The 22,944-nt window shown below is 39.4% G+C and overlaps 1 protein-coding gene across 1 annotated transcript in view; it reads left to right on the top strand.

Annotated features, from left to right (window-relative positions):
* CPNE5 (copine 5) overlaps positions 1 to 20,835 on the top strand; it is a 154,232-nt gene extending 133,397 nt beyond the window's left edge. The window contains exons 15-21 of the mRNA XM_014058313.2: positions 5,504 to 5,550; positions 7,467 to 7,648; positions 9,454 to 9,581; positions 10,976 to 11,078; positions 13,449 to 13,506; positions 14,976 to 15,049; positions 16,256 to 20,835. Of these exons, the coding sequence (XP_013913788.1) occupies positions 5,504 to 5,550; positions 7,467 to 7,648; positions 9,454 to 9,581; positions 10,976 to 11,078; positions 13,449 to 13,506; positions 14,976 to 15,049; positions 16,256 to 16,444 (781 nt within the window). The 3' untranslated portion in view covers positions 16,445 to 20,835. The remainder of the gene's footprint in view (positions 1 to 5,503; positions 5,551 to 7,466; positions 7,649 to 9,453; positions 9,582 to 10,975; positions 11,079 to 13,448; positions 13,507 to 14,975; positions 15,050 to 16,255) is intronic.
* Positions 20,836 to 22,944: the final 2,109 nt, after the last annotated feature.

The raw sequence follows: 22,944 nt of genomic DNA, 5'->3' as shown, positions 1-22,944 counted from the left end.
TAGCCTCTAGACCACCAATCGTTTTTATTGCTCTTTTCTGTGTTCTTTCTGGAGCCTCAACATTTTTTGTATCATAGTGACCAGAACTGGATGCAGTATTCCAAGTGTGATCTTATTAGTGCAGTATAAAGTGGAACTATCACTTCACATGCTCCTGATACTATCCCTCTGTTGATGAAGCCTAGGACTGCATTGGCTTTAAGGCAGCTGTGGTACACTGTTAGTTCATACATAAATGGTTGTCATCTAGGACACTTAAAGTAACTGCTGTTGAGCCAGATACCACCTATTCTACACCTCTGTGTTTAGGTTTTTTGGCCTTACTTGCCTTACTTTCTTGTCTTACTTTTCTCTGTACTTTTCACTGATTTGCATTTTCTTGGAGAGGGCCCAGTGTTACAATCTGTCAATATCCTTCTGTATCTTGAGTCTATCTTCTAAAGTGTTGACTATTCCTCCCAGCTTGGTATTGCCTGCAAATTTGATGTATTCCGCTTTTATCCCCTCATCTACATCATTTAGGAATATGTTGAAGAGAATTGGGTCTAAGATAGAACCCTGAGGTATCCCGTTGCATGTTTCCCTCAATTTACATATAATTTCATTGAGGACTAACTGCTGAATGTGAGTGGACAGCCAATTGCAAATCCTTTTGGTGATGGTACTATCTATCCCCCATTGTTCTATCTTAGACTGCGGTCTACTTTGTCAAATGCCTTACTGAAGTCTAAATAAACAGTGTCCACTAAACTTCCCTTATCCACTAATTTAATCACATTATCCAAGAAGGCAATTAGGTTGCCTTAATTTTAGTAAGGTATTACTAAAAGCCAAACCTATGTTGGCTTTTAGTAATAGCTTTGCTCATTTCTAGGTGTTCACAGACCCATTGCTTGATTAACTTTTCCAGGATTTTCCCAAGGTATCGATGTCAGGCTGGTTGGTCTGTAATCTACTGGATCCATTTTTCTCTTTTGAAGATTGGAACCACATCAGCTCTTTTCCAGTCCTCTGGCTTTTTCCAAGCATTCCAGGAGCTTTGAAAGATTTGGTTTAGTAATTCCAAGATCACATCTGTCAGCTTATCCAGAACTCTGGAATGCAATCCATCTGATCCTGGTGATTTGAATTCGGCTAGAATGGCTAGATGTTCTCATTTTTTCTTGCATGTTTGGACTTGTATTCTTCTAGTCTGTCTTCTACTGTCCTGTTTTTGATAGGTTGGTCTGTTTTTTCCTTTTGTGTAAAACAGAGGCAGAGAATTACGGTAATTAAGCTTTCTCCCTCACCACCTTGTCATCTTCTCTCATTGGTGGACAGATACTTTCCTTGACTGTTTTCTTATCTATTACATGTTGAAATAATAATAATAATAATTATATATACTTTATTCATTAAACATGAATCTCAGCCAACTGAGCATTTAAAAATGCATTACAAATAGCAGTGACTGGTGCTAATGGTTGATACGGTTTGCTGCCAGCATCCTAGGTATCAACCAAGTAACTTCTTAAAATATAAGATGTTCCGAGTAGCGCATTTTTTTGCAGTTCCACTGGTGTTATTACAGGAAGCTGCAATTTGTTGATGTATCTTGTAAAATTATTGGACATGGTGCCAAGTGCCCCGATGACAATGGGTATCACTTATTATTATTATATGTGGTTAATCTTTGGTGAGATTCACAGCCTTTGGGGCTGGTTGGTAGCTCAACAGCTCGAGTCCTAACCAAGGACCTAGGAACTGTTAAGGTAACGTCGGGGGATATAAGCTGTTCAAAGTAGAGTGGTTTTTTGTAGAATCCAAATGTTCAAGTCTGATAAATTTAAAATTTCCAAATAGCGAGGTAGCCCTTTAGTTATTGCTCCAAGGGCTCCAATTACAATCAGGACAACAAACGATTTCTTTTTCCACAGTCGCTCAACTTCAATTTGCAAGTCCTGGTACTTTGTGATATTTTTTCTTGCTGTTTATCTTCAATTCGTGCATCTCCAGGTATTGCAATGTCAGTGAACCATACTGTTTTCTTTACAACTATTGTTATGTCAGGTGTGTTGTGGGCCAAGTGCCTGTCAGTCTGAATTCTGAAGTCCCACAAGATCTTGACTTTCTCATTCTCTAAAACCTTCTGAACCTGATGTTCCCAGTGGTTTTTGCTGTACTCACATCCAAACTTTTGGCACAATTTCCAGTGAATGATCTTAGCAATGCGGTCATGGCATTGTAGGTAGTCAGTTTGTGAAATTTTGCTGCACCCACTGATCAAGTGGTCGACTGTCTTGTCTTTCTCATTATAGAAGCAACATTTGCTGTTGGTGGTAACATGTTGAATTTTTGCCTTCATGCAGTTTGTGGCTAAGGCTTGTTCTTGAGCTGCCAAAATAAAGCCTTCTGTTTCTTTTTTCAGTGCTCCTGATCTTAACCAGTTCCAAGTTAGCTTTTGGTCAGCTTTGCCTTCAATACTTTTCAAGTATTGGCTATGCATCATAGCTTTGTTTTTCCAATTTTCAGCTGGCTTCTCAATTACTTCTTTCTTATATTCAGCTTTTGACTTAGTTGTCTTTAAAAGGCCTCCTTTATTTAGTTCCTTAATCATTGGTTCTTCACTTTTCTGGATGTAATCATTCAAGCTGTGTTTTTCTTCTTCCACAGTCTGTTTTACTTGTAGGAGTCCTCAACCACCCTCTGCTCTTGGTAGATATAATCGTTCAACATCACTTTTAGGGTGCAAAGCATGATTCATTGTCATAAGTTTCCTTGTTTTTCTGTCCAAATTGTCCAACTCCATCTGGGTCCAGTCAATTATTCCTGCAGAGTATCAAATCACAGGTATAGCCCAGGTATTTATGGTTTTTATGATGTTTCCTCCATTCAATTTGGACTTTAATATCTTGCAAATTCGTCAAATGTACTTGGCTGAAGTTAATTCCTTGACTTTATTATGCATTAAGTCAGAGGCCTCTAAAATCCCCAAGTACTTGTAGCCTTCTTCTGATTTTACTGCCTTTATCATTTCTTCATTCTCAAGTTCTATTCCATCATCATCCTTGCCTGCTTTGGTTGCCATTGTTGCACATTTGTCAATTCCAAACTGCATACCAATATCTTGGGTAACTTCTTTTGTGCTTTCAATTGATAAATTCAGTTCAGGCTTTTGTTTTACCAAACAGCTTCAAATCATCCATGTACACCAAGTGCAAAATTTTCAGTCCTTTCTTTGCAAGTTCGTATCCATAGTTCATCTTCTTCAAAATGATTGTCAGTAGTAGCATTGAGAGTGTAAAAAGTAGGGGTGAAAGGGAATCGCCCTGGAAAATGCCTTATTTAATTTCAGCTTCACCCAGTACTTCTTCATTAGCTATAAGCTTCATTTTCCAGAGGTTCATTGAAGTTTCCATGAATTTTTGTATGTTGCTGCTGTGCCAAAGATTTTCAGGCATTTCTTGAGCCAGCTATGGGGAACTGAATCAAATGCTTTCTTATAGTCTATCGAAGCCATGAACAGGTTGGTTCGTCTTTTCTTTGAATTCTTTAGGATTAGCTTGTCAATTAGCAATTGGTCCTTTGTTTCTCTTGAATTTTTGCAGCATCCTTCTGTTCTACAGGAAGCAAGTTATTTCTTTCCAAGTATCCATAAATTTGGTTTGCAATGATACCAGTAAGGAGCTTGTATGTTGTTGGCAAACAGGTGATTGGCCTATAGTTTCCAGGATCCTTTCCTTTTTCTTTATCTTTTTGGATCAAAAATGTCCTTTCAGTTGTCATCCATTCATCATTTTCAGGTTTTTTTAAGATCTGGTTCATTTGGGCTGCCAATCTTTTGTGCACACTTGTAAGTGCCTTTAACCAGAAGCCATGTAACCTATCTGGTCCAAGTGCACTCCAGTTCTTCACTTTTCTTGACTATCTTTGCACCATTTCTTTTGTTATTTTCACATCTTCCATTTTATGCACTTTAATAGAATCCTCAATCTGTTTGATCCATTTTGCATTTCTGTTGTGCTTCTTGTTGTTTTCCCACAAATTCTTCCAGAATTTCAGAGCTTTCTCTTTATCAGGCTTTTCATTTGTTGTTACTCCATTTCTAAGCTCTTATAAAACTGGTGCTAATTTGCTCTGAACTGTGAGTTTTCCTTGAATTGAGTTACCCGGTTTTCATATCTTTTAATCTTTTCAGCAATGGCAACAACCCTCTGCTTCAGCTCTTCAATTACTATCGCAACCTCTTTATTCTCCAAATTGTATCTTGCTTCCAGGCTGCTTTTGACCTGCTTGTTCTTTAGCTGACCTTGCCTTAGGTTCTTCAAGTTGCTCAAGTCTCCATGGAATTTTTTGATCTTCAATTCCAACTGAATTTTCCATTTAGACTTCCTCTTCTTGCCTCTTTGGTTCTTTTGTATTTTCAAACCCAATTCTTTGGTGGTTATGAAGGCTGCTGCATACATCAGCTGGTTTGTTTCACCTAATGTAGTGGTTTGAATGGTTTGCACTGCCTCATTGACCTTTTTTAGTACCTTTCTCAATTCTTTCCGGTTCACTTGGTTCAGCTTTGGCAAACGTGTCCTTTCATCATCTTCCATTTGATGCTTTATTTTCTCAGCTAATTGAGCAATATCTGTTGATGTTTGTTCTTCAGTGCTTCCTTGTTCTTTATCTTCATCAATTTCAGCATTGTCTTCCTCCCTTTCTTCCTCAGTTTGCTTTTGATTCTGCAAATCATTCTTGATGTTACTCTTCTTTGTTGGTATACTCAGACCATCAGTTGCTTTCTCTTCGATTCCTATTAATTCTGCTGTAGTGAAAAATTTGTGGCTGAGAATTACACGTCATTGGTCCATTAGCCTTTGTTCACTGATATCACAGTCCATGTGGTTCACCTTCCAAATCTGATACATTCGTTTTTGAAATCCACGTTTTGCTGGCTCAGACTGATAGTAAGCTTTCATAATAGAGATGTTTTCTTCCCTAGTCCAGATTTTTCGCTTTTTCACTTTTTCTTCAAGTAGCTTGTAAGCTCCATGCCCTGGTTGCCTAGCAGAGGGAGCTGAGCCCTGTAGTTCATTTTGCACAGATTGCCCAGGAGCCATAGCATCCAACAGAACCCTTGTTAATCCGGGTGATGGTTCAGCTGGCATAAATTTCATTATTTGTTGTTGTTGTTGTTGTTGTTGTTGTTGTTGTGTAAGTCTTAAATTGAGCTTTAGCTTTCCTGACTGCATCCTTGCAGATTAGCACTCTTTGCTGGTATTCTGTTTTAGTTATGCATCCCTCTGTCCATTTTTTTATGCTTGTCCTTTTGCCTCTCAGTTTACTATTCTAATTAATTATTGAAAAACACAATTATTGGAATAAAGATAATACTTGAAGGAAAGTTGAGGATGTAGTTTCCAACAACTCTGGATTTCATTTTTCTCAAAGGCTAAATAATTTACTAAATAATTTACAATTGTAGATTGCACAATTACAGCCTAAATGATGATATTGTGATTTTTTTCCCCTCCAGGACACAGATCAATTTCACAGTGGCCATTGATTTCACAGCTTCCAATGGTAAGTTTTGATTTATTCATTGTTGTTTGTATGCTATGTATTTAATGTGTTACTTGCTTATACAATTTGCTAGTGTTTAAAAATAAAATTGGATCATTATACTTTTATTAAAGTCATTAAATCTTAAGCCTAAGCATATTGCATAAAAGTGCCTATTATGTTCAATGGTAGCTTTCCCCAGGAAGCTACCATTCATAAGATCATAACCTAGGGTGACCTCAGAAAAGCTATCTAAGGGGTTATAGAATATATGGACTTTGTCCCTCTCCTCTCAAGGGAGTGATCCAATCTTGCATATCTCTTCTAAACCCATGGAAACTTCTGAAGCTGATTCTTCTTTAATTCTGAGCTTTGTAACATAAGGTCAGATTGCTTTGCCTGCCCTGTAAAGGCATCAAATTAAGTATCAAATGAGAAAGCAAACTATTTCATGCTAGAAGCAAGCTTCAGTTGGTAACTCTGGAAAAGTGTGGTGAGATAATAAAGAAAAGGGCAAAATCAGCTTCTCTCGTCACTTTTTGCTTTAAAAATCAGGCTCAGTTCACTTTAGACAGGAATGTGGCCTCTCCGTTTGTACTGATGTTTGTGAACTGGGTTCAGGGACAAAACTAGAAGAGGTGAGCAAAATTAGTGATTCATATACCATTGTAAAAGATGTGAATATGTGCCTTGCAAAACCATTGCCAAGAACTTTCCTTATTTTAGCTGCATAAACAAGCTAATGCTCTCTTTTGTACATGCACACAACGCACGTCTGCTCGTACTTATAGATAAGATCGCTGAATTGTTAAGCAGATTCAAGAATATTTCAATATAGCAAGATAAGACTTATTACGCCACCTGCTGTCTCTTTCATGAAATTTCATTAGATGTTCATTAGATACAGGGTAGTCCTCGGCTTATGACTACAATGGAGCCCCAAATTTATGTTGCTATGTGAGACATTTGTTAAGTAATTTTTGCCCCATTTTACTATCTTTCTTGCCACAGTTGTTAAGTGAATCATTGCAGTTGTTAAGTTAGTAACACAGTTGTTAAGTGAATCTGGCTTCTCCACTGACTTTGTCAGAAGGTTGCAAAAGGAGATCACATGATCCTGGGACATGACAACCTTCGTAAATATGAGCCAATTACCAACTGTCTGAATTTTGATCAAGTGATTATGGGGATGCTGCAATGATTGTGTGAAAAATGATCATAAGTCACTTTTTTCAGTGATGTAACTTTAAACAGTCACTAAATGAACTGTTGTAAAGTGAGGACTACCTGTATAGTAATGACAATTTCTACCTCTTCTAACTTCTAGGCCTTATAGATCTTTCTGTGTTTCTACTATCTTTTTTCCCTTGCCATAGAAAGTTAGCAATATAAAAATGACTGACTGCGCTGTATAGGCTGCGCTGTATAGATTTTCCTAAGGCAACTCTGAAAATAATTGCAGATTACTGTAGAGAGTACATGACAATTCAAGTATATAAGGTGTGTATAATTGGCCCGATGTGTTTTAATTGTTTAGAGCATTTGGGCCTGCATAATGTTGAAATCAGTAGGACAGGCAGAGTAGAGCAATACAACTGAATAGCAGATTCAATTCTAATCCAAACAGCAATGCAAATTCCAGTTTCCGTATTTAAAATATAACATCCTTTCAGTACTTAAAATGCCAACCGCTGAAGTGCTTGAGAGGATGAAAATGTCTTGATTGCCAGCTCTGAAAGATAATGTAGTAGCATCAGGTGAAGTTCCTCAGGGAGAGGTTCCCAATTACAGCACTCCAGATAAGGTTTTTTTTGTTGTTGACCTTAAGCAAACTTCATCAATGCAGCTGGCTCCCAGACAATGAATTCACTGCTGTTCCTTCTCTTTATTCCTCCTTCGGATTCTTCCTCTTTCTCCCTCTCTCTCATTTTCTGCAGGCAATCCTTCTCAGTCTACCTCCCTTCATTATATGAATCCATACCAGCTCAATGCGTATGCCATGGCACTGAAGGCTGTTGGGGAGATCATCCAGGACTATGACAGTGATAAAATGTTCCCAGCACTTGGGTTTGGAGCCAAGATTCCCCCCGACGGGCGTGTGTCTCATGAGTTCCCCTTGGTACTGACACTTTGAGTCACACCAGCATTCAGAAAACAGCTCCCGAGGGACGCTTTGTTTCAGATCAGATCAAGTGCCAGGCAGAGAAGTCCAATGTGTCACATTTTGAGATGCCTTTTCTGGAGAGAGCAAAATGCCATATGATCCTGTTGGCAGAGACTTTGCCTCATTGAAAGTAGAATCAACGGATCTTTTAAGCTGCAATCCTAAACACACTGACTAGGGAATAAGCCCCATTTTCTGCATGGTTTATTTCTCCTTGCTCCTGGATAAATGAACAGGCCGGCTGGCACTGGGTAGTCTTGCTTTCCTTGGCCATGGCCTCACTTTTCAAGGAGCTTGGAATTTACTTACAAGAGTAGAATAAAGCAGAACAGAACAGAATAGAATTCTTTATTGGCCAAGTGTGACTGGACACACAAGGAATTTGTCTTTGGTGCATATGCTCTCAGTGTACATAAAGAAAAATAAAATAGAATACATTCATCAAGAATCATAAGATACAACACTTAGTGATAGTCATAGGTTACTAATAAGCAATCAAATTATACTAGGAAGCAAATAAAACAATATAAAATTTAAAGATACAAGCAACATGGTTATAGTCATAAGTGGAAAGAGATAGGTATTAGGAAGGAAGAGAAGAATAATAGTAATGCAGTCTTAGTAGATAATTTGACAGTGTTGTGGAAAACAGTTGTTTAGCAGAGTGATGACATTTGGGGGAAAACTGTCCTTGTGTCTAGTTGTTGTGGTGCAGAGCCCTATAGTGTCATTTTGAGGGTAGAAGTTGAAACAATTTATGTCTAGGATGTGAGGGGTCTGTAGATATTTTCACAGCTCTCCTTTTGACTTGTGCAGTTTACAGGTCCTCAATGGAAGACAGGTTGGTAACAATTGTTTTTTTCTGCAGTTCTAATTATCCGTTGAAATCTGTGTCTGTCTTGTTTGGTTGCAGAGCCAAACCAAACAGTTATAGAGGTGCAGATGACAGACTCAATAATTCCTCTGTAGAACTGAATCAGCAGCTCTTTGGGCAGTTTGAAAAAAGCCTATGGGCTTCCAATTCTTCCCCATTACATCTTTTAGCAGGCCCAGCTAAATACTATAGTTCAGCATCTAAAAGTCAGAGATTGCCCACTCCTGAGTTAAAGCCTTGAGGGTTATAATAACAAAAGCTAGTGTATCTGTAAAATCAGGATGAACCCTCATCCCAAGAAAAATGTCTTCACTACTATTGCTATCCCTTTAAAACCCCTGAGAGGCAGCTTCAGTTGCATCTGCTTAATCTTTGCTTCCAACAGGGAGTCCTTCATGATAAATCTAAGGATGCATGCATTACTTAGACAGAGCTAGCAATAGTTCTGTCTTTTCATAGTCCATGTGCAAAAATGCATGCATGTGGTGCAATCTAACATGCTGGGAGAGAGAGATAAGATACGAATTGCAAGAAATACACTCAGTCATAGATCAAAGCTGCAGTAGAGAGCCACAAAGATAAAGTTCCTAACCAGTCTCAATAAAATCCTGATCTGGAGCAGTCACATGCTCTTTCTTTTAAGAAGGAAGCCAAGCTGCTCAACTGTCTTTTAACATACGTTTCATAACTGGGTCTTTAGAGAAAACTGTTATTCATAAGTAACCATCCTGCTGCCTAGCATTTTTTATCTTTGTTATGCTACATCATTAGATGAAAGGGATATTTAATGGCAAGTGGAAGGATTTAAGCAGCCAAAGGAAAATGTTAAGATGCAGCCTCTGCTTGGAGATTGCCTTTAGTTGTGTCCCCATTTCTCTGTTTTCAGAATGGCAACTGTGACAATCCTCACTGTAGTGGAATAGAAGGAATCCTTGAAGCGTATCACCAGAGCCTCAAGACTGTGCAGCTTTATGGTCCAACTAACTTTGCACCAGTGGTCAACCATGTGGCTGGGTAGGTCCATACAAGTATAAAATACTTTATGAAGCATGACATTGAAAGCTTCTTGCCAATAAAGCAGGCACACAAATTCATACCATTCGTTTTTACAAGCCAGAAACCATATAAACTGACAATTTCAATGGATTTGCATTCTGTATTTATTAGGATTGCAATGTAGAAAGGAGCATAGCCAAGTGACAGAACATAGTCAGAACAACTCTGAATTGGAGATGGTCACAGATGTACATATACATTTATCGGAAATCAATCTGCATTCAAAAAATCAATTGGAGGTCCACAATGTCATGATATTCAGTCTGATAGGCAAGAGAATTGACTATGATCAGGACAGGTATCATTGTGCTTCCTTTTCAGATGACATCTTATCTGCTCCTAAACAAGTCAAACATGTCCACCCATACCTGTTGTGGCCCCATTTTTGTGTGACGAGCCCATGATTATCTTGGTACACACAAGCTAGATGGACTGTCCTCCAGGGCATGTAGGATTGAAATCACCCATGGAAGCTGGGGAAACTCCTACACCAATCCCAAGACAACAGCCAGAAATTAATAGAGGGTTGGTGTTTAGATGGTCTGTCTACATCAGCAGCCCAAGCTTGGCTTTGCTACTTAATTCCACACAAAGGCAATCTGAGTATATCCAGGTACTCCTCATCACTGTGAATATTTCACATACTATCACATCAGGACCCCACTCTTCCGCTGCCTATCAAAATCCTAGGCTATTTCCCATTGCATCATCCTGGAAGCAAACAACATTCCCTTCCTTATATCCATCCTAATATGCCTCAAGCCCATCCCTCAACTTCAACTATCATGAACATCCAGTGAATATGCACTACCAATGGTGGGATTCAAACATTTTTGCTACTGGTTCCGTGGGCATGGTTTTGTGGGTGTGGCGTGGCTTGGTGGGCATGGCAAGGGAAGGTTACTGCAAAATCCCCATTCCGTCCCCATCCCACTAACCTGCTTTCTAGCTCCGTTCTCATGTGCAGGGCAACAAAAGAAGATCAGCTGGGAGGCAGTGGGGGGGCGGGGCCAGCCTATTTTCCAGTTCTCAGAACTACTCAAAAATTTCTGCTATCGGTTCTCCAGAACCTGTCAGAACTGACTAAATACCACCTCTGTGCACCACTCATTACACTTAACATAAGCAAATCCCTCTCATAATATACCCAGAATCCTACAGACCTTCCTGATTTGTACAGTTACAGGAAAAAATGCAATGGACACTTTTTTGAGAAACGAATTATTTCTACTAATGCTTGTAAGATTACAATTTGATGCAGTTAATTGCACCATTTGTGTTCAGTTCAGGATTCAGAGGTCCACTAGGAACCTATATCTTCCTGCATTCAATATTATTTCCTCCCAAATCAGATATGCCTCGGCTGTGCAGGATGGCTCCCAGTATTTCGTTTTGCTGATCATCACGGATGGTGTGATATCAGACATGGCTCAGACAAAAGAAGCAATTGTCAATGTGAGTAGCTCACATGGGGAATGGAGCAGCCTGATTTCAGCTTTGTCAAATAACAGACATATTCTTATATGTGCCTGGTGGGGAAAAATGGCTTCAATTCAGCAGCATAGCATATTAATAAGCTGAGCACCTGGAATTTACTGCTATCCCCAGTAAAAGGTATAATCTTGCAGCCACAGCATATTCCTGTGTTCCCTATTGTAAATCTATTGAATGTTCCCTAACTGGAATCATAGACACTGCCTCTTTTGCTAAATATGGGAAACCCTGAGGAAGTGCAGAGGCAGGAAAGCCATTGGTTGGGAATGCTTTCATTGGAATTCCTGTATTGAACAATCTTGGACTCAGTGTACTAAATGACCCTTTCTGATTTTGTGTATATATTCTTTTCTCTAGGCAACTGGTTTTTGGTTCCCTCCAATACAGCATTAATACAGCATTTACAATCAGATTTAGAATCAGTGGCATCCACAGGAAGAGGCAAAGTAGGTCGCTCTGACAAAAAGAGCATTGTGGTATCACAAAACTAGCCTTTCCTCTTTCTTACATGTGTTGTGATGTCATGTTGCACACATGCCCCAAAGAGATCAAGCTTGTCTCTTTCCTTAGTCTAACAAAAGCGACAAGATCCTTCTTAGGCCACTACTTAGAATTCATTTGCCTCATTCGTACATAATGCCAGCCTACAAGAAAGAAGCCACGGTTTACAAGCCAAAATGGATGGACATCAAGCGAAGTCCATATTCAATGCATTAGCTTTTAACTAATGTGTTCATCATGCCATAAAGTGCTCAGTGCATTACAGGATTGTCTTGGTAATACTTTCACAAGGAAGAGAAAATCTGTAGCCCTTCAGATGATGCTCAGCTGCAACATCCACCTCTGTGGCCGTGCTAGCTGAGGCTGCTGTTCAACAAAGCACATTCCCCATGCTTTATTCTACCAGATGTTTAGCCTCATCTAATCCATGGGGTGCCAAAGTAGATAAGCAGCAGTCAGTCTCAAATCATACAGCAAAAGAAAAAGAAAAGAAAACTGCATCATGGAGAAGGTCTAAACCAGGAGTCGGCAACCTGTGGCTCTTTCATCCCTCTGCTGTGGCTCCCTGTCTCTGGTTGGTTCCACAATTGATAGGGCTTTTGGTTAGAAAAAGGATGCTGCATTAAGAAGTGGAGGAACTGAACTTCTGGTCAGCTCCCGAATTGAATGGGAGGCTTCCGGTTAGGACCTTTGTGGCTCTTTGAATGTTTAAGGTTGCCGACCCCTGGTCTACACTCACAGCCCGTCTTTTTTATTTTGGTTGGGGTTTGGATTAGTTTTAGGAGGCTCTGCCAAATGGGGCATGTAAGCAAAAGTTTAAAGCACTCTTTTCAAAGTCACCTCACCCCAAATGTATCTTGGCCCTGTCCACATTTAGAATGTGGCCCTTAGTATGTTGTGGGAGCAAAGGAAAGAGGTCACTACAGAAATAATGGGAAGGAATAAGAAAAATCATTTGCCCAAAGCTACGGTACTCTTCCCATGGCTCCAATGAACCTGGAACTCAGATTTCCCAGAGGGGATTTGAAGATCAGCTGGGCCGTATGAATAAACAAAGTTCTTTGTTATGCAAGCATTTGCTTCTGTGCGCAATCTCCACCCCCCACCCCCCAACATTGCCCTTCTGTTTCCAGCCATTAGGACGCTGCCATGTGCTCTGCTTTTGATTCCAGTGGTGATGAGTGATGAGTGTGCTCCTGATTAAATTGTTGCTGCAGTCCATTGTTCAACATTGGCAGAGATTTGTTATAGCAAAGAGCACTGATTATTGCCACTTCTGCGTTTAACAGCAAAAACAGTCGCTGATTGCTGAAGGGGAAGAGAAAGGAGTTAGATAATTTGATAATAGGACTGTGTGTTAAGGACAAGCTCAGGCAGACTGGAAAACACAGAGTATCACTATGAATTTTTTTTTTGTACTCTTGCAATGACTTCCGCCTCTTGATTTTTAGTCTTTATTTAATTGTTTTAAATTTTTAGTCATTTTGAATTATCCTTTTATCCTGCTGCAAGCCACCCAGATGAATTGCATTAAATTTAATGTAAATTTGATCAATATATATAAAATAAATAAATTCAGCCCTCCATGCACAGAGGGATGTGGAGCCAAGCAGTGAAGACGTTATGATGAATTGAGTACAGCCAGCAAGTTGACTGTGCTATTCCGTCTGCATGAAGGGCGGGAGTGGACTTCTGGATTTATTTAATTCAGATTTCTCCGTATTACTTTATAGTTATCTGTTCTAAATTCAGGCTCTTTCTTTGTTTCTTCTTCCCATCTCCATTTTGCATGTCCTGCTCTATGCTTACTTGTTTCCTGATGGTTCTCAGGCTGCCAAACTTCCAATGTCTATAATAATTGTGGGTGTTGGACAGGCTGAATTTGATGGTAAGAATCTATGTTGTGTTACCTTGCCTCCAGATATGATATATGAGAATATATATATATATATACTAGTCTGATATAAATTCAGTTCTGCATTTAATCAACAGCCATGAGTATTCATTAGGGAGGAGGTGACGTCTTGTGCATCATGACGTCATTACACAAATGAACAAGTTGTGCCTTTTCCATAACTTACGTGATACCATTGTGGCCTACCTGATGTCATCATGACTCTGCAGATGCCTGTGGCAGTGGCAATCAGTGTTGCAATGCCCATCAACATAACAAGACAGAAATTGGTTTCATACAACATTAGTCTTGACTAAACTTCATATCTTCCTGTCTTCAGCCAGTTTCTTTCTTGGTCAGCCTAACTCTTTTACAGGACTATTACTGCGAGAATCCAGCTAGGAGAGTTCCTCATGTATAATCTTTAGCTTCCCGAGAGAAGGTGGAATATAAACACAATAATGTATTAAGACAAAGCTTACTTAAATAAACCAATAGATAGATTAGAACAATGGATGATTATATTGCCATCTCTTTAAGCAGCTTATTCCATGATCAGATATTTCGGGAAGATCTTTTGGGATCTAGAAATATATTGCCTCTGTAATGTATGTATGTAATGTGCAACATGTGCCTTAAATTCTTGGCATCCAATACTTTGGCTGTGAATATTGAAAATAAAAATATCTAAAGAAATGAGAGCAATTAGCAGATATACATTTCTGTGATAACAGATTTGAACAATAGCAATAGCAGTTAGACTTATATACCGCTTCATAGGGCTTTCAGCCCTCTCTAAGCGGTTTACAGAGTCAGCATATCGCCCCCACAGTCTGGGTCCTCATTTCACCCACCTCAGAAGGATGAAAGGCAGAGTCAACCTTGAGCCAGTGAGATTTGAACCGTTGAACTGCAGATAACAGTCAGCTGAAGTGGCCTGTAGTACTGCACCCTAACTACTGCGCCACCTCGGCGCAGACATCCTAGCTTCTTTTAATGAAATATGATTTGTCAAATAAAGTATATGCAGCATTTAAGGCTCTGCAGAGCAGCTGTTAAAATCTGTCATGTATTTGCTTGAGCTTCCAATTAACAACTTTTAAGCCTCCTATTGATAGTCTTCTGTGCAAGAACTATAATTTGCTGAAAATCTGAATAACGCAATTCAACAGGTAAAGTGTAATGACTTAATTATGCTTTGTGGCGAAAAAGGGGACCTCACATTGATTGGTTCATTAAGAAAGCAAGTTGCAACATGCAAAGAGAATATTCAGTATATGATTCCAGTTCAACTCTTTGAAAGAAAAGAGTAATGCTATTTTTTATAAAGTCTCCCCCAGTAATTAAGCTATCAGTTGTTTGTGGCACAAGCAAATTTTGGAGCTTTTGGCTCTTCACTGTCTTGTTCCCTTTGGATGTTTAATTTTTGATAAACATTCCTTTTCCCTTCCTCCAATGGACAGCAATGGTGGAATTAGATGGAGATGACGTTCGGATCACATCTCGTGGAAGGACTGCTGAACGTGATATTGTCCAGGTATTTAGAAGAGAACAGTGAAGCTTTATGGTGCACATTCACTAGCCAATATGGAATTGTAAGCTTTGCTGGAAAGATGAATCTCCAATCTTGAAAGCCAGGTCGTTTCTCAGGGAGGTTTTTTCCTAAAGTTTTTAGAATATTCAAATCTCAGATTGTGTGTGGCCAACAATAGCCACCTTGCAAGTTCCCTGAACAAAATGTGTCAAGTGCTGGGTAAATAGTTTTCTTTTCCACAGCCTACACAATCTAATGGACACTGAAACATTCTAGTTTTGGATCACTATGGAAAGGAAACAAACTCCCAGAATAAGAGCTCTTTGGGAGAATACGTGTTTACAAAGAGAAATCTCCAAATTTAATTTTGATATAAAAGTTGCCTACATGGAACACAGGAGAGTTGATAGACAAAGATTTGTTGTGGTATAAAGTAGTTCTTGTAGTCCTAATTTTTGTTTACACTCAAAGAGGAATTAAACAGAGATAACTTTTGATACTGTAGCCAGTTTTGAATTTGCAAGGATGACAATGGGGGATGCTCACTAAAGGATTATTGTTATAGACATGGCCAGCAGTAAAAAAATACCCTTATCAAACTAGTATAAATAACTCCCCATTCCTGACTAGCCCCCTAAGATGTTCTATCTAGTATTTTAAAGAGAATTTAATAATTATGGGGATATCAAGTCCTTGGCCATTATGAGGCATAGCCTGACCACTTATTTTAATTTATCTAAGGTTAGTGAATTTTCTTTAAAAAATTCTGTCTCTATTGAATTTAGCTGGGAAGTTTGAGCACAATAAGTAGCTGGAGCAGGGATGGGACTCAGCCGGTTTGGACTGGTTTGTGCGAACCAGTAGTTCCAGCAATCAGATGGCCCCGCCCACCCACCCCTGCACTAGTCTGTCCTATATTTCCTTTGTTTGAAGCCCAGCTGATAGGTGTGGCAGAGCGGATTGCCGCGCCTCAGCTGTTTTACTCACCTGGGCTGCAGTAGAAGGTAAGTTTTAGAGCTGTTTTGAAACGAACTGAGCGCGCGCAAAGCACGCACTAAATGAACCGGTTGTTACACTGGTTGACTCCCACCACTGAGCTGGAGTATTTAAATGCATAGTTACCTTTTAGATTACTCTGTGATGCTGAGAAATAAATGATTATAAAGATATATATATATATGTATATATGTTGATATCTCTCTCTCTCAGTTTGTACCATTCCGTGATTACATTGACCGCACAGGAAACCACGTCTTGAGTATGGCACGGTTGGCTAAGGACGTGCTGGCTGAGATTCCAGATCAGTTCATCTCCTACATGAAGGGGCGTGGCATCAAGCCTAATCCAGCTCCACCTCCTTACTCTCCCTCAAGCCACACCCTTCAGACCGAAATCTGAAGATCGGGAAAGAAAAGAGTAATTTGAGAGAGAAAGAGAGAGAGAGAGAAGCGTCGAAACACCTAGTCACTCTTCGGGGTCTACTTATCTGTTTTCTGGGGCCAGTGATCCAGGCAGGATCGACACCAGAGTGAGAAAATCCACAACGTGTTCTTTTTCCAAAAAGTTCATATTGAGAACTGTTTATGCTGAAATGTTAGCATAACGATGTGTTTAACTCACAGACATTTCCATTTGGGAAACAGCAAAAATGGGAGGGGGTGTTTTTTTAAAAAAAGGACACACTCAATCATAGGCAAGCGTCCTCATTTCCTTTCCTCAAAGTAACCAAGATGGAGTCTAGTATGTCTTCGGGAAGTTACATGATTCATTTTGCTTATGGTATATGTGATGGATTTCCATAAATCTTCCAAGCATCCCTTTCCCCTCCCCCTTCCAGCATCAAGAAGTTTTGAATTATTGGAATTTTTTATAACCTGTGTATCATCTGCCTGCCACATTAGGCCTTCTGTCTTTCCTTCGTAACAGCTCAACTTCTGGATTGACTTGGCAGGCTAAATATTGTGATTGAGTATCTGTTTGATGTCCTGTTGGTGCTGCTACTATTTCTTGTACTGAACCCCATCCCTAGCTTGCCCAATTCCCTTCATTGTTTGTAAATCTGCTTTGGCAATATTTGTGCAGGCTTGGATTGTTTATTAGTATATCTTAATTTTTCTAAAGCTGCAGTTTCCGGTATCTACCTGGAAACCAATTTCTCTCTTGACTTTGATATCTGACATTTCTGTGTGGGGCATTAATGATGTATTTGGAACATCAGAGAAGAAAATTAAAACTGAGCCAGATTTGTTTAAATACCTTATTGCAGTTTTGCCTAGCAGGTTAGCAATATAAAACATTAACAACAATCTACTCATTCAGAGCAAATGTAGAGCTGCCACATGAAAACATGAAACTATCCAAATTTCATAATTTGCAAATGCAATCCAGTACAGAGTCCCCAGCAATTTCTCAACAGTTCATTCTTTTCTGGAGGAAAGTTTGAAGGGATTGTGGAGATCTTCAACCTTAGGGCAGAAATCCTCTTGCCATCCCTGATAAATGGCTATTCAAGCTTTGCTTGAAAACCTGCAGTGATGGAGACCCTATGAGCCACATTATGCTTAGCCAGGCAGATAGTCCAATCTTTTCACTAAGACCAGACAGAAAGCCTCTTTGGATTCTGCTCATGAATAATTTCCCTCGGAGGCAGCAAGTAAACTTCCTCTTACTCATCATTGTTTGCCCATCTTAAGATTCCTTCCAGTTCTCCAATTTTTGCATTTCTATTATGATCCATAGGTGGCTCTGTGGCTAAGACGCTGAGTTTGTCGATCAGAAAGGTTGGCAGTTCAGTGGTTTGAATCCCTAGCGCCGCATAATGGAGTGAGCTCCCATTATTTGTCCCAGCTCCTGCCCACCTAGCAGTTTGAAAGCATGTAAAAGTGCAAGTAGAAAAATAGGGACCATCTTTGGTGGGAAGGTAACAGCGTTCTGTGTGCCTTTGGCGTTGAGTCATGCCATCCACGTGACCACGGAGACGTCTTTGGACAGCGCTGGCTCTTCGGCTTTGAAACAGAGATGAGCACCGCCCCCTAGAGTTCAGAATGACTAGCACATATGTGCGAGGGGAACCTTTACCTTTACCTTTTATTATGATCCAATTATACAACTGGTAGTTGGTGTTCTCTTTCCATAGCATAACTAGCTAGGGAACAGTTCTCTCTCCAATGATGGTATCTAAATTGTTCCCAGAAGGTAGGAAGGAGAACGGCAGAGATCAGAAATGAAATCAAAGATTATGCGCTGTTCCTTCTCAGGGTTAAGTGCAAGAATGGAAGTTTCTGAGGATTTGAATATATTGATTATATAGGCCAAAATTATGCTGAAGCATCCACTTTTCAAATGTTGATTCTAATTTCTCAAAGTATATACTACTTTGCTTAATCATTTGGAGCATCTCAAATATTCCTCCACCACCACCCCCTTTAACTGACTGCTTTGTAGAAGTTCAAAGAAGGTCCACTTCAGAGAACTCGCTCTTTGAATCTTTCTGATCTGTTAATAAGATTTGCATTGCAGCTGGCTGGTATTTTGCTCAATTGTAGAGAGAGTGAGAGAGGTATTAAGCAGCAGCTGAGCAGTTATACCCAGCTGTCTCCTTTAGAGTGGTAAAAAAAAATCTGATACAAGTTGCAAGGCACTTTCTTGTCCTACAATTAATTTGTTTAGGGTTAATCAAAAGGTACTGTTAACATCTTAGAGATTCTCAGACTCTATATACTGGAACATCATTCAACTTCTCCAATTTGTACGGCAAGCGTGTGCATCTTCGATTAGCCCATCAGCCATGTTGGTCTTTGCACAGCACATACTTCCAAAATGGGTGGATTCAGGGGCTATTTTGGGAGAAGATTCAGGGAATATAAGGAATAATGCCACGAGTGCCATAAACATGAAGGTTTAAGGCATCTATTTTATCCCCAGTGTGAATGAAAATTCAAGGATTTGGGCACTCTTGCTCTACTGGGTCATGAGGGCCACAGAAAGAATGGTGGGAGCTGTAATTTCACCCTACTGATGTGAAGGACAAAGGAGTTTGCACACTTAACAACATGTGAGATCATATGAACTAGTTGGTCCATGGCAGTTGTGATCTAGAAGTTCCTCTGCTTACAATATCTCATGTACCTGAAATAAGACACTTTCCACTGTAAATAGGAATAACAACAGGATATCGCAAACTTCTGTTGAAGCCCAGTGTCCTAATTATTACTAGACATGATGTCTTTCAGGTAATTTCTGACAAAGAACCGTGGTGGCGCAGTGGTTAGAGTGTAGTATTGCAGGCGACTTCTGCTGATTGCTTACTGCCTGCAATTTGGCAGATCAAATCCCTTCAGCCTTCCATCCTTCTGAGGTGGGTAAAATGAGGACCCAGATTGTTGAGGCAATAGGCTGACTCTTTAAACCGCTTAGAGAGGGCTGTAAAGCACTGAAAAGCTGTATATAAGTCTAAGTGCTATTGCTAAATATAACCATCAAGTAAATTGGAACAAGGCAGATTAACCCAGGGACTGGAATGAAAGAAGAAAACCCTATCAAATCAAAGATGCCTTCATTGATTACATTATTGCACCAACAGAGATGTGATACAGAATTAGGAGAAAAGACATGCAGTGTCCGTTCTTAGCATTTTGGCTATGTTGGATCCAGTTTATGGTTGTCTAAGTGGTTTTACTTTGCCACTTATCTTTATAAAACCCATTCTGTGCTAGTGGTTGTCTTACCCATAAACTAGTCAACATTTTAAAAAATGTTCAATAGTGGGGTTCTTTTTGTGCTTACTGAAAATTGCTGGATTTAGGCAGCTGATAATGATTGAGAGTCTGCTCAATCTTGATCCTCTGTTGACCCCCAACTAGTTGGTGAAATTAACTTCAGCTAGAAATTCTTGGACTAAGGCTGGAACTATTATGTAAAACTACCCATCCCATATGCTGAATGACATAAACTCAGGGACAAATCCTGAACTATTTACCGTGAATGAGAGTTCTATTTTTCACTTTGCTTTTGGCTGTGGATTATATCCCAAAAATGTAACTTGCACAGCTATATGGTCTTCCAACCCTCAAAAGAAATTAATTTCTTTGTCTTAGCGCTATGCAGACATTTCTCTCACCCTCCCTGTCCTTTTTCAGAATGAAAAGCTTCCAAAGGAGACAGTGGGAAAAATTGTTGCCCAAATACTGAATGAGCAGAATGTCTGTGCATGCTGGTTGTACCCCGTCTTCTGTCTGTGCATTGCTGACATCAGTAAAAGTGCAACTGGTGGATATTATTTACTCTGCAGTTCTCTGTACTGCATAAATGTAAAAGCATGGTAAAGCATGTCAGAACAGTCTTGTGAGTGGAAGAGCAAGAAAACCTACATCATGCAAACTGGTGCTCCATTGAGTAAAGAGGCAATGCTTGCGAGAGAAAAATATCTGACATAAAAATCAGCTTTTTAGGTGGGTGAAAGTACTGAATTTCAGCCCCATAGAATAGCTCTGAGTTGTAAAGAAAACAGTGACAATTTTTTTAAGGCAATATTTTGAAGACATGAAGTAAGGCTGTTGAACATGCAGTCTATTGCCCAGATCAAAATATCATCTACTTACCTAATTTTTTTACAGTCACCCGGCATGTTTTCACCTATCTCATTTTCTTTTTCCATTCAAAGCTCTTTTTATTTGCATGGCAATGACTTTTATCTCTTTTATGCTATGATATTCTATGTTGAATGTTTGATGTAATATGGTTTCTATTGGATTGCCTTAAATTGAAATAAATGATTCCTTTTATTTAAATAGCATGGAAGCGAGCATAATTTGTGAGGGTTATTAGATGCCGATTACAAAATTGGAGAGGACAAGTTGGAAAAATCATTTCAGGGAAGACAATGGTGTTATATTGCATATACTGAAAAGAAGCAGATTACGGAAGAAACCTTTTGGAGACATTATTATTACTGACACTTTTTCCTCCTTGTTTCTGGGGTATGAACAAAAACTTGAAACAAATCCTGAAAGAATAAACATTTGCATATTCATCCAAACAGTAATTAAAATTTATAACACAACTCAATGGGTGGCTACCTGGACATATAATAAAGTACAATAGCTTTAACCTAGGTACAGAGCCTAACCTAAGAGCAGATGTCAATTAACAGCTGTTCAATTTTTATAATTAGACTAAACATGGAAGCAGAATTTAAATGATATGAAACTGTTCTGTCCCCCCTTCATGGCTGTTAACAAACGGCAAGCAGACAAACTTAAAAGGAAGTCTGTCTTTATCAGTTCTCAGCTCAGACTGGCTTCGAGCCCAAAAATACAGAATACAAAACAACTCTTACAAGCAATGCACTTCTCCAAGTGTAGCCTTGAATCAGGATTACAGAAAACACAAAGCACTTATCCAAGTGTATCTTCCATAAACCACGATTGATGATCAGGCAATGTTGTACCAAACAAGGAACGCACGAAGGAACGTTGACTCCTGCGACTGGGGCATGGCAGCATCCGTCCTTTTATCTCCAAACCTGCCCCTAACAAGTCCCAGGTGCATAATGAATCTTGTATCCCAAAAAGACTCACAGAAGACATCTGCTGAGTCACAACAGAAACCTAGATGGAGAAGTTTAGTTTGTAACATTTTCTATCATTAAAGGAAATACATGTAGAGAAAGGCTCTTTTGACACAATTTGTGTTGACACATAGATTTTGAATGCACTTGAAACAGGACAAGAATAAGATACAGCACTTAGTAGTATTTGAAACCAGAGACAACAACTTTGAATTTCAAATAAGATGGTGTAGACTTGAAAGTTTTCCAAAACTGAAAAACATCCGTACATCCATCTCAAGCTTGAAATACTTCAAAATTACCCAAATAGTCTCTTTTAAATGCAAAACAGGTGATTGAAGCTCAAAGCTGCTGTTTTCAACTCAAAGTGGAGCATTTTGAAATAAAAATTGTTCTAATTGGAAAGGTTTTGCACAAGTCCAGAATTACTGGGTAATATCAGCTATGACTTGTAATGTATTCTTGACAAAGGCCAGTATTTCTATTTTTCCTTAAAAGTAGGACTGGTAAAGACAAGGTGAAGAGACAGTGGTGAAGAGAGATGCAAGACAGTTTGACTTTAAAGCTTCTTATCTTCCTGATAAGGGGGCACAATGGCTCAGCAGTTAAAGAAGCTGAGCTTGTCAGTTGTAAACCTGACAGCCTAGGCTCGAGACCCGAGCACTGTGCAACAGGGTGAGCTCTCATTACTTGCCCCAGCATCTGCCAGTTTAGTGCATGCAAACATGCAAACGTGAGTAGATAAATAGGTACCACTTTGGTGGGAAAGTAACAGCATTCCTTGTACCTTGACATTTAGTTGTGGTGGCCACATGACCACAAAATGCATTCAGACAATGCTGGCTTCCTCAGTAACAAGGTGATGAGTATCACCCCTAGAGTTGGACATGACTGGACAGGGGAAATCTTTACCTTTGCTTTATCCCCCTAGGAAATTAAAATCTTAGGGCTTGAAAATTCATGTTGTATAACAAAATTGTTGAACACTTTTGAAGTTGTTCAGTGTACACTTTAAATCATTGAGAGGTTTAAACTTTAAATCATTGAGAGCAATATGGTCTTGGACAACTGACACTACTGAATTCATACAGGTCAGTGTGCAATAATATTCAAAAGGACTGTGGCTGCCTGCAAATTGCTGGGTTTCTGTTCATAAAAAACTTAATTTGTTATTTGGCTTTACAACATGCTAATTGATTGTGTAAGAAGCACACAGCCCCACACACATACACACACATTGCTGGCATTGGGAAGAAAAGTAGGCACCATAGAAGACTGGTATTGAAATAAAGAAGATGAAAGAATAAGAAAAACAAACACAAAAGATTTG

This window comes from Thamnophis sirtalis, unplaced genomic scaffold (assembly GCF_051295495.1).
Source record: "Thamnophis sirtalis isolate CommonGarterSnake01/CBP01778 unplaced genomic scaffold, rThaSir2_p1.2 scaffold_7, whole genome shotgun sequence".
Classification (NCBI taxonomy): domain Eukaryota; kingdom Metazoa; phylum Chordata; class Lepidosauria; order Squamata; family Natricidae; genus Thamnophis; species Thamnophis sirtalis.
This window is presented reverse-complemented; position numbering and strand designations above follow the sequence as displayed.